This window comes from Haliaeetus leucocephalus, unplaced genomic scaffold (genome assembly GCF_000737465.1).
Source record: "Haliaeetus leucocephalus isolate CR32 unplaced genomic scaffold, Haliaeetus_leucocephalus-4.0 Scaffold656, whole genome shotgun sequence".
NCBI lineage: Eukaryota > Metazoa > Chordata > Aves > Accipitriformes > Accipitridae > Haliaeetus > Haliaeetus leucocephalus.
Window position 1 is genome coordinate 5,394,456 of NW_010973092.1, and position 13,962 is coordinate 5,408,417.

General features: G+C 38.6%; 1 protein-coding gene across 1 annotated transcript in view; it reads right to left on the reverse strand.

Moving 5' to 3' along the window:
* Window positions 1-7,811: 7,811 nt before the first annotated feature.
* Window positions 7,812-13,962, reverse strand: part of NME5 (NME/NM23 family member 5) — a 17,821-nt gene continuing 11,670 nt past the window's right edge. Inside the window, 4 exon segments of the mRNA XM_010579203.1 lie at window positions 7,812-8,009; window positions 11,082-11,200; window positions 12,185-12,285; window positions 12,615-12,859. Coding sequence (XP_010577505.1) covers window positions 7,923-8,009; window positions 11,082-11,200; window positions 12,185-12,285; window positions 12,615-12,859 — 552 coding nt within the window. The 3' untranslated portion in view covers window positions 7,812-7,922.

The window sequence follows — 13,962 nt, forward strand, 5'->3', positions numbered from 1 at the left end:
CCGTGACTTCTGAAAATTCTTCTGTGTTTAAACTTTCTCAATTGTAAGGAAGAAAACGTGTAGCAGAACTGCAAATTAATACTAGGTGACAATGAAACAATTAATTTTCATTGGAACTGGATAGATAAATAAAGATCCAATTTCTTGTCGGTACAAGGGAGTGAAAAATCAAAAGCTGCCAGTTTATACTGCCAGGACATTTTGTTCTCAGGTCATACCCAAATTGACATAATAGCGTTCACCTCAGTAGAATTACACCAGATCATAGTACCTAAGGACGTGGCCCAACATCATCTTCTGCAGTAAATCTATAAAAGCACACATAGAACTGTCCATTTAATTTAAAAAATATACTTCAACTTACACCTTTTCCTTCATGTCAGCTGACAAAGATCATCACATCAATGTTTGTACACAGAAAAAAAGCAGTTAGAGGGGAAAAAAATAGTTAGAAAATGTAATTGTCCATCAGTCTTTGCTCTCTCTGTCCAGATCAGTCCTGCCCACACACACCTGCAATAATCACTGAGCTGAGCAGGGTTCAGTAAGAACATTTGCAAGGCGGAGGCATAGGGAAATAATTTATTTCAGTGTTGCAGGAATGGAGGAAGACACAAGCAGCCAAAGCTGAGTTAGCAGAGAAGAGGAATGTGCCTGTCCTCATTTGGCCTTTTCTCTACCTGTTCTCTTCTTTTCACAGCTCCGAACAATGGTGCAAGTGAATACACCGTGAGGTTTCCTCTTGGATCATCGCCTTTAGTGGCTGTAGACAGCAACACAGAACAGCAAACAAAACAGTCAGAGATGCCACCAGAACAGAGAAACAGGGATCCTCCCAGTCACAGACTCATCTGTATCACTGGAGCTGAACTACTCCAGCCTCAGAGCTGCGCTCCAAACTTGCTAGTTCAATACAGACAGACACGACATCAGAATTATGCCGGCTCTGCTCATTTTCAGTTCCACAGACGAAGCATGACTTCTCACTGTCCGTTACAGCTCCCCAGCTTCCCTCTCTCACAGCTGTGTTACATAAAAGTTTTCTTATGACTATTTTCAGTTGAAATGTTGTTTTGGCTTCAATTTATTCCCACTAAACTGAATTTACATGGTTACTGCAATGTCTTAGCAAGAGACATGCTAAAATACCACCTTTTCCTTTACTATAAGACATTCTTGTAAGATGTTAGACCAACAGATTCTTTAAGGTTATTTTGCAATATATGTTATTTAAAAAAATAAGCCTTGGCTAAACTGAAAGAAAACTGGCCACTAATTTCTCATCACTGATTTAGGAAGTCCAGAAGTCATTAACAGACTTGTAACAGGCATTACTACAGCGACAGCAGCTTTCTTCATTAAAACATCATACCACACAGAGAAATTCTCTGCACATATTCAGGTAACAGTCACGGTCTCCAAAGAAACATTTCAAAACACGATATACCAAATGATCCAAGCACCAAACGACTGGCAAACCTTGAGAACACAGGTGTTAAACTCCCCATTCCTACGTACAAGTAGGTACTTAAACATGCAGATCCCAGCAGTGCATATGCAGTAACCATCTGCTTGTGCAATTACCCATATTTCCACTCCAAAGTTTAGTGCAGGCGATAGGTGCATGAGCACTCACGCTCCAAGAAATAGACTGCTCAACCTAGCAGCCCATGAGGTGTTGGATGATCATATGAATATTTGCTCAAGTTCAGGTAGGAAAATTGAGATGTTAGGCACACAGAAGACTGGTGGACAAGTCTGAGCCTGGACTTGTGTTCTGTTCCAAAAAAGGCAGTGAAAAGACTTCTTCCACATTAGCTCAGAGGACTTTAGACTGGCCTACAGATCCAGTACACGGTGCCAAATCTCCTTAACTACAAGCAGGCGTTTTTTTTAATTGAAGAGATATACTGATATACTGCTCAGCTGGTATGACACAAAGCTGGAACTAAAGAGAGATGGGGTTTATTCTTGATCCTGCTGCTGCTCCAAAGGATGACCCGAGGAGAGTAATTTCTATTCTCTGTCCCTGACCTTCACGCTTGTACCATTTGTGTACTGCTAGTTCCTTTGGTACAGCATTGCCTCATCTACCGAGGAGAGATGTTATAAAGAAACTAGGTATCATTATTAAAACCATGTTTATGGATTACTTAAAGTTGTTCATTCCAGGAATCCCATGTAGTCTTAAAACTGAACGCTTTGCAGAGAGAATGAGCAACTGGTAAAAATACATCATGGCTGCTTTGTAGTGTGGTGACATTCTTTGCCATAGGTAGTGATGAATTAATAGCAATTATAACACTAAGTTTGGAGAATGCCTCAACACTGAGTCAGCACACAGGTGAGGCAATGTTTTATTGCAGTTCATTAAAAAAAAAAAGGCAATAAGAGGCTTAAGAACCATCACAGAACCTAACTACATGGAGCTAATAATCGGTATGATAAACTATGATTTACATGAATAGGAAATTGAATGGACATTTCATTTCCTATGCCTTTGTTGCTCCCATTCAATTGCACTGATGGTGCTATTCAGAGAAGCCAGCATGGTGCCTGTTTACAAGAGAACTTTGCAAAACAAAGACAGTCACGGTCAAAACTTTGCTGGTCAATTCAGTATATTTACATGGAAGACCTCTGAATAAAAAATAAAAAAAAAAAGGTATTCTGAAATTTCTGAAATAGCCTCATGGGATAGGTTATTTGGAAGTGGTAAGTAGCAGGGAATGATCTCACAGCTATCTAAATGTGTGGTGGCCACACAAAAAAGCATCTGGTTTTCAGACAGAGGCTTGATCAAACTTTCCTCGTCCAGGCAAAAATACCATCGCACAAGCCCCTTAGCAAAATGGGAAAAGACAAAGTGTTCTGCACGCAGAAAACAGTATTGTCCAAGTCTGGCTCCAGAGAAATATGGCACAAACTCTTTGCTTTCAATAGGAGCGGAGAACATGCCATGCTAACATCTGACAATACAATTCAGACATATATATAACATACCATCTGAGCAGGTCCCAGAAATGATCCGATTTTCCTTCTTTCTTTTAACCAAGAGAATGGAATTGCTCCAGATTTACAATGAAGCAAACTCAAATCACAGTTGGAACCACTGTTTTTAAGAAGACCTTGCTATGCCATAACTTTTCACAGTTCAGTTGCTAAATTACACATTATAAAAATAAGTAAGTGCAATTGAGAGACTGTGTTAATCTCAGAAGTTTAAACATCGCCCTGTAATGACTGCTTTATATTGGCCCATAGTAAAGTACTTTATGGGGCATGCAGGAGATTTATCCGCACACGTACGTTAAATACTCCTGGGAATTTTCTCACATAGAGAGACAAGGCCTGACACAAAACTAAATACGTACAAAACATTGCCATCATTCACACTGCAACAGAAATGCCACCCAGTAAGAAAAAAATTTACAACACCTAAAAGAGATAAGAACCAATAGCCAGCATAGCAAGAAGATGTTGCTTTTGGAAGTGCAGAATTTCCTAACTTGACAATCAGTGCAGATTTTGGTAACATAACAAAAAACAACTGTCTCCTTGCAAGGAAATGAGAGCTTAGGTGTTGACTATAAATAGATCATAAAGAAACATGGGTGGTTTGCAGAGTAGTTTACTAAAGCCGAGAGTATTTAGAGCCAAATTAGGTTCCTGCACACAAAAATTCCCTGGAATTTAGGGTGAGTTCATATGCGATTCCTCGCCCAGGCAGTCTGGGGCTGACAGACTGCACCCAACTGTCTTTCGCAATTCTCTCTGGTAATACGGAGGATCCATCCAGGCCAACTCAGACATTCCAGGTGAGAAGACTTTTAAATAAAGTAAATGTGATGGTAAAGAAGTTGCAGATATGGTACAAGTGAGTGTCTGTTTGTTGTTTTTTTTTTTTAAATAATCATACATCAGAATAGTACCACAGCTAAGCAAGAATGAATCAGCCAGGTGTTCTCAGGGGACAAAATGTGATGCCGTACAAGACAAATGTAAGCATACCCAGCAAGGCACTACATGAAGTACTTTGTAAGAAAGCATCACCTCCCTCAGCTGTAAAACAATCACAAGCAGTAAACTGAAGAGAATTCTTAATCCTTCAGTGTTATCATTATTAGAGTATCATTCACCCACTTGTCTGCAAGCTGCCTTCTTCTCCCACCAACTGCTCCGTCTTACAACAATGCCTCATTTCTGGCTCGGAAGACCAACAATAGGCTCTCCCCTGAGCTTATGGCAGCATCTCCATGATCACTTGGCAGGAGGCAGCATAACAATAATTTGACAGGCATCCTCCCAAGGAGACTCAACACATCAGTCACGCTGCTGACACACTCCACACCCAAAGGAGCTCATCCAGACTACAGAAGATTACTAGGTACAGGCAGCTGCTCTTGATTGACTATCCAAAAGAGAGCAAGTTGCACTAACAGCAGAACAAGAAAGTACCTATTTCCTGCGATGGTCCTTGTGACATTACCATGCTGGTTTGAGCTAAGTCTGCCCGAGTAAAGCAAAGCAGCAGGTAATCAGTAGAGAGGACTGAAGTCCTATTTCTAGTCCAAGAACAAATCTACTGACTGGCATCTAAAAGGAAATAGTACTGCAAAAACAATTGCAAGTTACCTTTTTATGATGTGCAAAGAGTCTCTCTTTCCAACAAAATAAAAATAATTACTCTTCAGATTTTTTTTAAAAAGGAAATTGAAAAACCACAGTATGTTCAGAAGATGCACTGTTGCTGGGTAGTACCAAAACCGACCAACATTTGCTGTCAGAATAACATGAATTATCTTGATCTGACTGCTCCAACTTAACGAATTAAAATTAACTGTGACTCTTGTGGCTTTAAATAGAATCTGTCATTCTAATATGGCACTGAAAAAAAGTAAGAGTTTGAGTCACTCCTTCCCTTCATACAGCACCCTGAGACAAACGTCCACCAGTTTATCACCAATGTACCAATTTTGCTCAGACAACTGTTGTTTAAAGAACAGTCAAGATCAATAGCTTGAACAAAAGAAGAAAGACAAATCCTCTTTTCTCTTCCTACATGAGAAAGACAAGGGTTTGCAAATCTCCATGTAACACTTTTGGGGGGTTTTTTGTGGTTTGGTTTTTTGGGGTTTTTTTTTTGCTTAAGGTTGCTGAATGAAAGTCCTGAACTCCGAGCAGCAACTCATTTCTGAGGCTTGGCATGCTGGAATGCTCTGACTTACGTAGGCAATGGGGAACTGGCTTTGACTGAGGTTTCTGCCATCGTTAATGTATGTTCAAGGTTCCTGGCAGTTTAATTGCTCTTAAAGATAATAAACCCCTTATGAGACAGGAAGGCTGAACAATCAAATACTTCAGATTAGCTCAATCTGTATAGTTCCAAGAATAACTTCCAGTGCAGGTGATAGCAAGCATATGATAAGCAAAGTTCCAGGAGAAAGTCTGTTGAAAAAAACAGAATTATGGGAAACAGACTGAACTGCTGGTTTTATGGACATAGCTCTACTCCAGCACTCAGGCAGTAAAACTAAAATGAACTCCCTCAAAGTTAAAAATACCCAATAAAACTCAATAGGCAAGGTAATTATTTTGACTCAACAGGGGAAGAAGACAGGTCACTCGTTCCCGCAGAGAGTAGCTTACCTTGCTGACACCAAATAGTAAGACATCTTTCAGTTCATCTGTTTTTTTTCCAAAGATATGTTTTCTGTGATATGGATTTATAACACTGGCCAAGCCTATACCACTCTGGGCCAAAAAAACCCTAAAGACCAAAAGAAACATAAGCAGCACATCCTCCAACAGCCTCTCCTCAGTGTCACAGCTCCCCCAGGGGACCAGGCTGGTTGTTCATTTTACATTCCCAGGACTGATCTTCTGCGCACATTCTACTTATTAATGCAGGTTCCTCAAGATCTCAGCTGTGAGATTTGCTGGATCAATACTTGTTCTAGGTGTACAGATACAGAGGGTCAGGATGGCACCCAAGGGATGAAGGTACTGTCTCTCTTTTTACCTTTCCCTTAGAAAAATGGAAGTGAACACCAGTCAGCAAGTGAAGGTGTTAGCTCTAATATTAGAGAATAAATCCATGATAGACATACACTTGAATGACTGAAACTTTATATTGCATGGGTTATAAAGGTAACACTTGCAACATAGCTGCTTTTGCCCTTTCTCCTAGCCCTCCTAGTAAGGACCCACATACTCTCTATGGAAGTTATGATCTTCTATAGATAGAATATAATACAGGTCTGTCACAAAAGCAAAACTGAAAACTCCAGCAGTAATGTAAAGCCGATATTTATTGTCAAGCAGTATCACAGCAAAGTAAGTAAGAAAATGCCATAGTGACTAACAAAATACAGGTGAATGTCTTGTGAATTCACCCAATTTTAGTTTCTGACATCTTCAAAAAAGAAAGTTTTGGTGTAGCTGACAGGAAACCACAAAGTACAACTGTCCTGTAAATGGAGCAGACATACACGGTGACAATAATTATAGGCAAAATAAATTAGTTGTAAATGGATCTATTTACTGTGTTTCTAACCACCTAATATTTTTTTCTTCATATTTGAGGATTTGGGCTGCTTCCCCCCCCCCGTCCTAAAAGTCCAAATATTCTTAGGTCTTGGTACTGTAGGGACCAGTTTTCTAAATGTTTATTCTCTGGGCTAGCAATAGTGGTTTATTCCACTAAGAAGATAAACAATTAGCTTAAACAAAGTTTAATGTTACAGACAAATGAATTATGTTTCTGGTAATTACTCAAGCTGGGGGAGCAAGTTTTTTCATGAAACAAATTATGAAGTTGCTTGTTTGTTTAGTAATAGTCAAGCATACTAATATTTCAGAGTTGTGAAAATGACATTGGTTTCTCCAGCCTAGCCAGTCAAACCATAAGATACAAAGCTTGAAGTTAACAGCGCAAGTACAGCTCTCTCAAGAAAATTAAAAAGCCCCATGCTGCCGCCCCCCCCCCCAAAACAGTCCAGTTACTTTAGAAAAGGTAATAGTGCCTGTTGAATAGCATGGCCCCTAACCCATTCTCTCGAAATTCTCAAATAGAACACATTAAAGTTCAAGGGTAAACAACGATACAAGGAAAACAACAGAAATCAGCATACCTTTTAACAGCAGGAGAACACAGAAAACACCCTTAAGGTGAGCTGTTCCAATTAAGCACCTTTCTTTCAAACAAATGTTGGAAGACAGCTTTAGTCCTTGACTAAAATACACCTTCTTGTGACTGCTAATGGAAATCAAACACTGATTTATAACCACAGTGCTTTTCACCACTGAGAGGGGAAAGGTACATGCAATGTACCTTCAAATAAGTCCTTCAAATTATATTCTGACAAAATACATCAGGCTCAAGTGAATCATCTTCAAGAGTGACCTTAGCTTAGTGATGTAATCAGCAATTAAAATTCTAAAGTTGCTAATATGCCTCCAGTAATTGTTTTCTAAGTTACTTCCAAGTACCTCCCTTCATAATGGAATTTGTGTCTGCTAAAAAAATGCTGAAACACAAGTCTCAGTTTCACAAAGCACAGGCCAGCTGTATGTTGTTTGGGAATCTGCTCTGGTATAAATAATTTTGTTCTCCCCAGACAGCCAAACCAAGATAAATGGGGAAAATAGCAGTTAAGTCACACCTGTTGAGAATTTTGTCTTTTTATAATCACCTGACACCATAAATTTATCATGTAATTCTACATTCACTTTGTCAATAGAAAAGCTACTGGAACTATTACATGCTGGTTAAGTGTAAGGTTATTTATCCCAAGAGGATACAGGTAGTCATGACAATAACATTTACTTCAGATAATATTGATTACATAGCCAAGGGATACACATATTATGCTTTCCAGTGTCTGTAACTTGGAATGCTTGAGATGGTTTCCACTGAGCTCTCACCCCTGATGCTCTTCCTGAGGGATGTGATGTTGTAGCCTAGGTTTATTAGGATTGTGTTCAATCAACCAGTCAGCAAGCCAAATCTGTGGAACAAAAAACCCAAACATTTTCAGTTTTCTGTCATTTTCTATTAAGTGTATGGGAGAATATTGAAAGCATTATTTGAAACTCCTGATACAGACACTCTCCTACCGTGCTGCAAAATTAAGACCTTTCAGAAAAAATGGACATACAAATAACCTGTTTTTTCAAAATAGTCTTTTAAATCTTCACAACTTGTATTGGTTTTTGAACAATTCCCACTGACCTTTAGAAGACAGCTTTTTCTGGCAATGTCTATCTTTCTGTATGTATAAGAACATTTGAGCCATACTTCATATAATCCCATCAACTGTTTTGGAATGAGGCTGTACAATACGCATGAAACTGCTTAATGAAATATTACTCCCGACAACACTTACAGATACTTTCTCTAGTAACCATTCATTAAAAGTGCCAGTCTTCTGCACTGAAATCACCTTATAGTACCTAAAACTTAAGAACAAAACATGGTTACTTTTTGAAATTCATCTTGCAAGTTTTCCAGCACATTGTACTTAAATAAGAATGTGAGAGGTAGGAATGCCTCGAGCCCTGATTCCATCTGCCAATGTCTCAGCCTGGCCTTAGACAAATTAACCCTTTGCTTCTATTTCTCCACTTGTAAAGAGAAGTTTTTAACACATCCTTATTTACTTCACAAGGCTGTTGACGATTAGTTTCTGGAATGCTAAGTACAACAAAGTTCATACCATACTGTGAAGTGAAAGAACTGATAGAATAGTAGATCAGTAAGGTAAGGAACACTCTCCTTTTATTATCAGGTACAAAAAGATTGGTTTGCAAAGAAAGAGACAACAAGCAGAGCACTATGACAATCCTCACAAGTTAGTCAGCAGTAGCAGAAGAACCCTAAGAACTCAAGACAAAAATGGAAAACAAAAACAAAAACCCAAACAAATCCCAAAACATAAAAGCCCAAAAGCTCTTAGAAAAACTACTTGGGAAAAAGAAATTTTTAAATCGTTTGAGCCTGATTAAATTTATTCTGTGTTACTTAGGGAATTGTATGAGATAACCTCTGTGCAGCTAATATTTCTGAGTGGACAGATACTTTCTGATGCCATCTTCAAAACGAAAGGAAAAAAAAAAAAAAAAGAGCCAAATCACCCCAACTTCAGTTCTTCAGTTCCTGGAAGGATACTAGGAAAAGAAAAATAATAATTCCATCAATCTCCCTATAAGTTACCTAGCAGATAATGAACTGAAAAGCAAGAGCCAACATATATTTTGGAAAAAAAGCAGTATCATTATTTTCCTTCTGTCACAGACATTATGGAAAGAGAAGGAGGAGCAAATATCATGTTTTCATTTTAGTAAAGCTATTGACACTGCTTCATACAGCTTTCTTACAAGCTCAGTGAAGTTACTATTAGTTACCACAACTGGCTAGAAAATTGTGCTCAGAATGTAGAGATTAATTGGAAGCAAAAACAAACAATGAGTTAGAGAAATGTGACTTATAAAGTAAGAGGAAAAAAAAAATCAGTTTTTAATATAGCAAAGTGATGACTAAAGGGAAAAAAAGATGGTAATGCTCTTCAAATATGCAATAGGTTGCTGCAGAAAAAAAGGAGATATTACATTGTCTCCAATGTCCTGTGGGGATAGTAAAAGGAAAAAAAAATAAAAATAATGAGCTTAAAATTGGAGCATGGGAGATCTAGGCTAACTTTTAGTGAAAGCTCTTCAACCAAGTATAATTAAGCACTGAAACAGATTGCCTAGGGAGACTGTAGATTCTCCATCATTTGGAATGCTAAAGAACAGGCCAGACAAACATTTGTTAGGAATGGTTAGATACAATTGGACTGGCCTTTGGGCAAAGGGATGGATGAAAAGACCTCTTGATCTCTGTTTTCTAGATTTCTATGGTAACAGTGCCAGATTTACAGACATAGTGAACAGATTATAAAGCTGGAACAATCACAGTACACTTAATCTGACCCCATGTATACCACATAATTCATAGAAACACCCCGAATTATTTTTCAGGCTTTTTTTCCTGAAATGTATCTTTTAGAAAAATGCAATGTTGATTAAAAACCTGATAATGATGTAGAATGCACCACAACTGCCGGTAAATTGTCACGTTGATTAATTATCTGCATTCTTAAATAAGTACTACTGTGAATGACTTGAACTTTAAGAATACAAAAAACATTTACCATTTTTGCAGATGAAAGAAAGCTAATTTTGTTTAGGAGCTGGGAAAAAACAAACAAACAAACAAAAAACTAAAAAATCACCACCAACACCAAAAGAACAACAGGAAATTAACTCTAGTCTTTCCACAAAGAACTGTAATTTGAATGACATCCATGGTTAAAAGGAATAACATGTGAGAGGACAGCAAGATGCACCAGCTTGATAACTTGAAAGGGGTCATAAGAAGACAGAAGAATTTTCTGTAGGGCAGTTTGACTATTCAAGATATGATTCTTCTGAGTGAAACCTAATTCAGTTTCCTGGTGAACTGCGGAACAACCCAAGGAAATGCTAATCCATGCTGTATAGTCAAAATAATAGCTTATCCTGAAAGATTGATAATATTGATCTAAATAAACATAACAATGGCAAGATATAGACAGTCTTGCTAAGAACTCTACAGTATTTTACTCAACTGTGTAACTATTACCAGTGTGATTAGCATCTAATCTCACTTAGTATCTATTGTATGAAAGCTGTTTCATTACAAACTCACCTCAGAAACAGTAAATAAAGTAAAAACTTATATTCGACATCATATGATAGTACCCATTTACCTTTTCAGCCATCTGTAACAACTATATGTTAGAAAGAGTTTTACAGAAGTCACCTAAACCCCTCTATCATTTCATCAAGGCTGATTTCATTTAGTCCTGGCCCTCACTTCATCTATTAACAAACCAATCAACTTCTTGAAAGGCAAATGTTATTTGATTAGCCCATTAGCAGGGAGCTAAAACAGCACAGCTCTTTAACAAAAGAGTAGCTTTCCTACGTACAGGGACTTTACTAATACAAAGTAAATGTATCACAAAGCATACCACACAATACTGATATACTGTACATACCATTGGATCTGCTGGCTTCTCTTTACACAGTGCAGTGAGCCCAGCTAATAATGTAGGCTTTACATAAAGGTTCAAGTAATCCCTAGCTCTTTGTCCAGCTGGAATTGGCTCCAAGATCACTGTAAGGAATAACCACAGGTGTTGGAAAGCAGCTTATAGAGCAATTAAAGAAAAAAGGCATCTTTCAAAGGTTGTTTAGATAGGAGCTGCTGTTTTCCTTAATAAGTTAATAATACATAATGTTTTTTATAGCTTCTTCCACAACAAACTGCAAAGAAACTACCTAAACCCCTTTACAATGTCCCTCAGGTAATCTTACTAATTGTAGCCAATTATGAAAGGGGAGGAAATCAGATCATCTGGGGAAAACCTATATCCTTGAAAATGCATTGAGGGCAGGAGAGAAACAATATATCCCATATTTAGTACTTCCTTCTTGCAGTGTGAAGCTGGTTTCTGAAGACCCTAAAAATTTCACTTTAAGTCCAGCTGTGTCGTTAGGGTGAGGAGAAGAGACATAGTTTACAACAGGTAAGGTTTGCAGGGAAGTACAACATCTTTTATTATTAAACTAACTGATACAGTTGACAAAAACAGACAAGTTTTTCTAGCAGTTTCCCTTGTATCTTTCTGTCAAAGAGCAAAGCTGTCTTACAAACAAGAGATTCTCTCCCAGCCTCTCCAGGTTCTATGGCCCAATTCTCTGGCACTTAACTTTGGAATTGCACTATCACGTAAGCATCCAGCTGCTGTTGAACAGGAATTACTCAACCTGAGTCCAAGAAGAGTCAGTCTTCTCAAGCCAACAGTGTGATAGCTTCCCATTTCCTCTCATTTACCAGCTTTGCTCCCACTCCCAGACCACAGAGTTTGAAAAGTAGAAGTAATCCCTGTAACTATAATGGCTTTTCAGATACATTTTGGTATACCTTTCATAGCAGAAAATACCAGCTTATGCATAATGAGACTCACATTCTCATAAAGCAAACAAACCCAACCTCTTCTAAATCCAATTGTATCTAGAGTCTGGACAGAGACAATTAATAATGGGGAAGGACACTATCCTCCCAAAGACTGGCAATGTATTATTTGCACCATTTTACCTTCTGGAAACATGAATCGAATTTCTCTTTCTGCTGAAGAAATGCTGAGACTGCCGTGAAGTGCATTCCTCAGATCATCAGTCCCATAGATTGCTCTTAAGCTAAAAACAAGAGAAATAAGTGCTTGGTAGGTGACTGCAAATCCCTTCCAAGTCTCTACAGTCTGAGAGCATATAAAAGCAAAATATATGGACTAATTAACAAGGCATTAGCTTGATTTTGTTTTTAAACAAAATAAGTAGCTACCTAAAATTTAGGTTCATGCACGTAGCATTCTCCATAAAATGGGTGAACTTATGAGATAAGAAGCCACTCCAAAACCGTATCTCTACTGTACAAAAAAAAAAGAGAGAGAGAGAGAGGAATTCTGGTCTCAGTTAAAAGAATGACAAAATCCTACTGACTTCCCCAAGGCCAATCAATGAGTTACCTGTGAGGGTGAGTTCTCCTCGCTCTTATGCTGTTTGATGGTCCAAGCAATTCCTTCCAGTATGAGACTGCACAATATCTGGCAAGAACCATAGCAACTAAAGGTCCAGAACTCATATAGGCTGTTAAATTGGGAAAAAACACTTTTCCATATTGGTCTGCATAAAAGTTGCTACATTGCTCTGGGCTTAACTGGAGTGTCCGTTTCTATAAAGTGTAAAAGAAAAAAAAAAAAAGGAAAAAAAACTTGCCAAATTAAGATAGCTTGCTACTTCAGGTAGGATACAGTACTCTGCTGCAGACTTATCTTCAAGTGCAGAACAGATACAGTAACAACCCAGCCTAAGCTGATTGTCCCAGATCTGATCCTCTTTGAGATACACAGTAATAAAGAGCAAGAGTTTTCCAAGTTAATTAAGCAAACAGGCCCTTTGAGTAAGATGTGATTTTAGCCTACAAAAACTACAGCATTTTAAAACTGCTGGATGACTTAAAGTATAGCCAGGGCACAGTACAGAAAAAGTGAAGAGCATTACAAGGGCAGGATTTAATTACTCAGCTGCTCCAGCATAATATTCTACTTTTAAACAATTTTCTCTTCAGCTCACACCATTAATTATGCAATTGTTCTATTTTTCATTCAGGACTCATGCTTTATGGTTCTCTCAATAGCTGCCCAGCCTGCAGGTGGCCAGGATTAGGACAAGTTTGGGAGGTTATCAGAAGGCATAGGGCAGTCATGAAAAGAGAAGTAAATAAATAAATAAATTTTAAAGTGCATTCTTTGAGCCCGAACTTATGCAACACCGAGTATCACAAATTTGGTGCCAAAAGTCACTGGAGACATCAGAAGATGCTGTAAACATCTTGTCATTAAAAAAAGAAATCTAGTCTCACTCATCTTCTGATACATTTCATATAAATAAAACAACCAGAAAGGTACAGGAGGAAATTAAAAAGAACAAATGTGGAATAAGGGGCATTTACAAGAATAAGAAAAATTATTACATTTCCTTAAAATTACAGCTAGGAAAGGGAGGAAATTAAAAGAGATCAACTGTGGAAAAGGGGCATTTACAAGAATAAGAAAAATTATTACATTTCCGGGGGGGGAATCACCTTAAAATTATATCTAGAAGCCCGGTCGTCGCTCAGCTCAGTGACACAGAGCCAGCTACCAGGGCCAAGGGCGCTGCCGCGGGGCCGGGAGGAGGAGGAGGCGGGGGGGTGCGGGTGATGGTGAGGGTGCGGGTGAGGAGGAGGAGGCGGGAGGGGCGAGGACGAAGAGGAGGAGGAGGAAGAGGCGGAGGAGGAGGAGGAGGCGCCGCCGCGGGGAGGCCCCGGCCGCG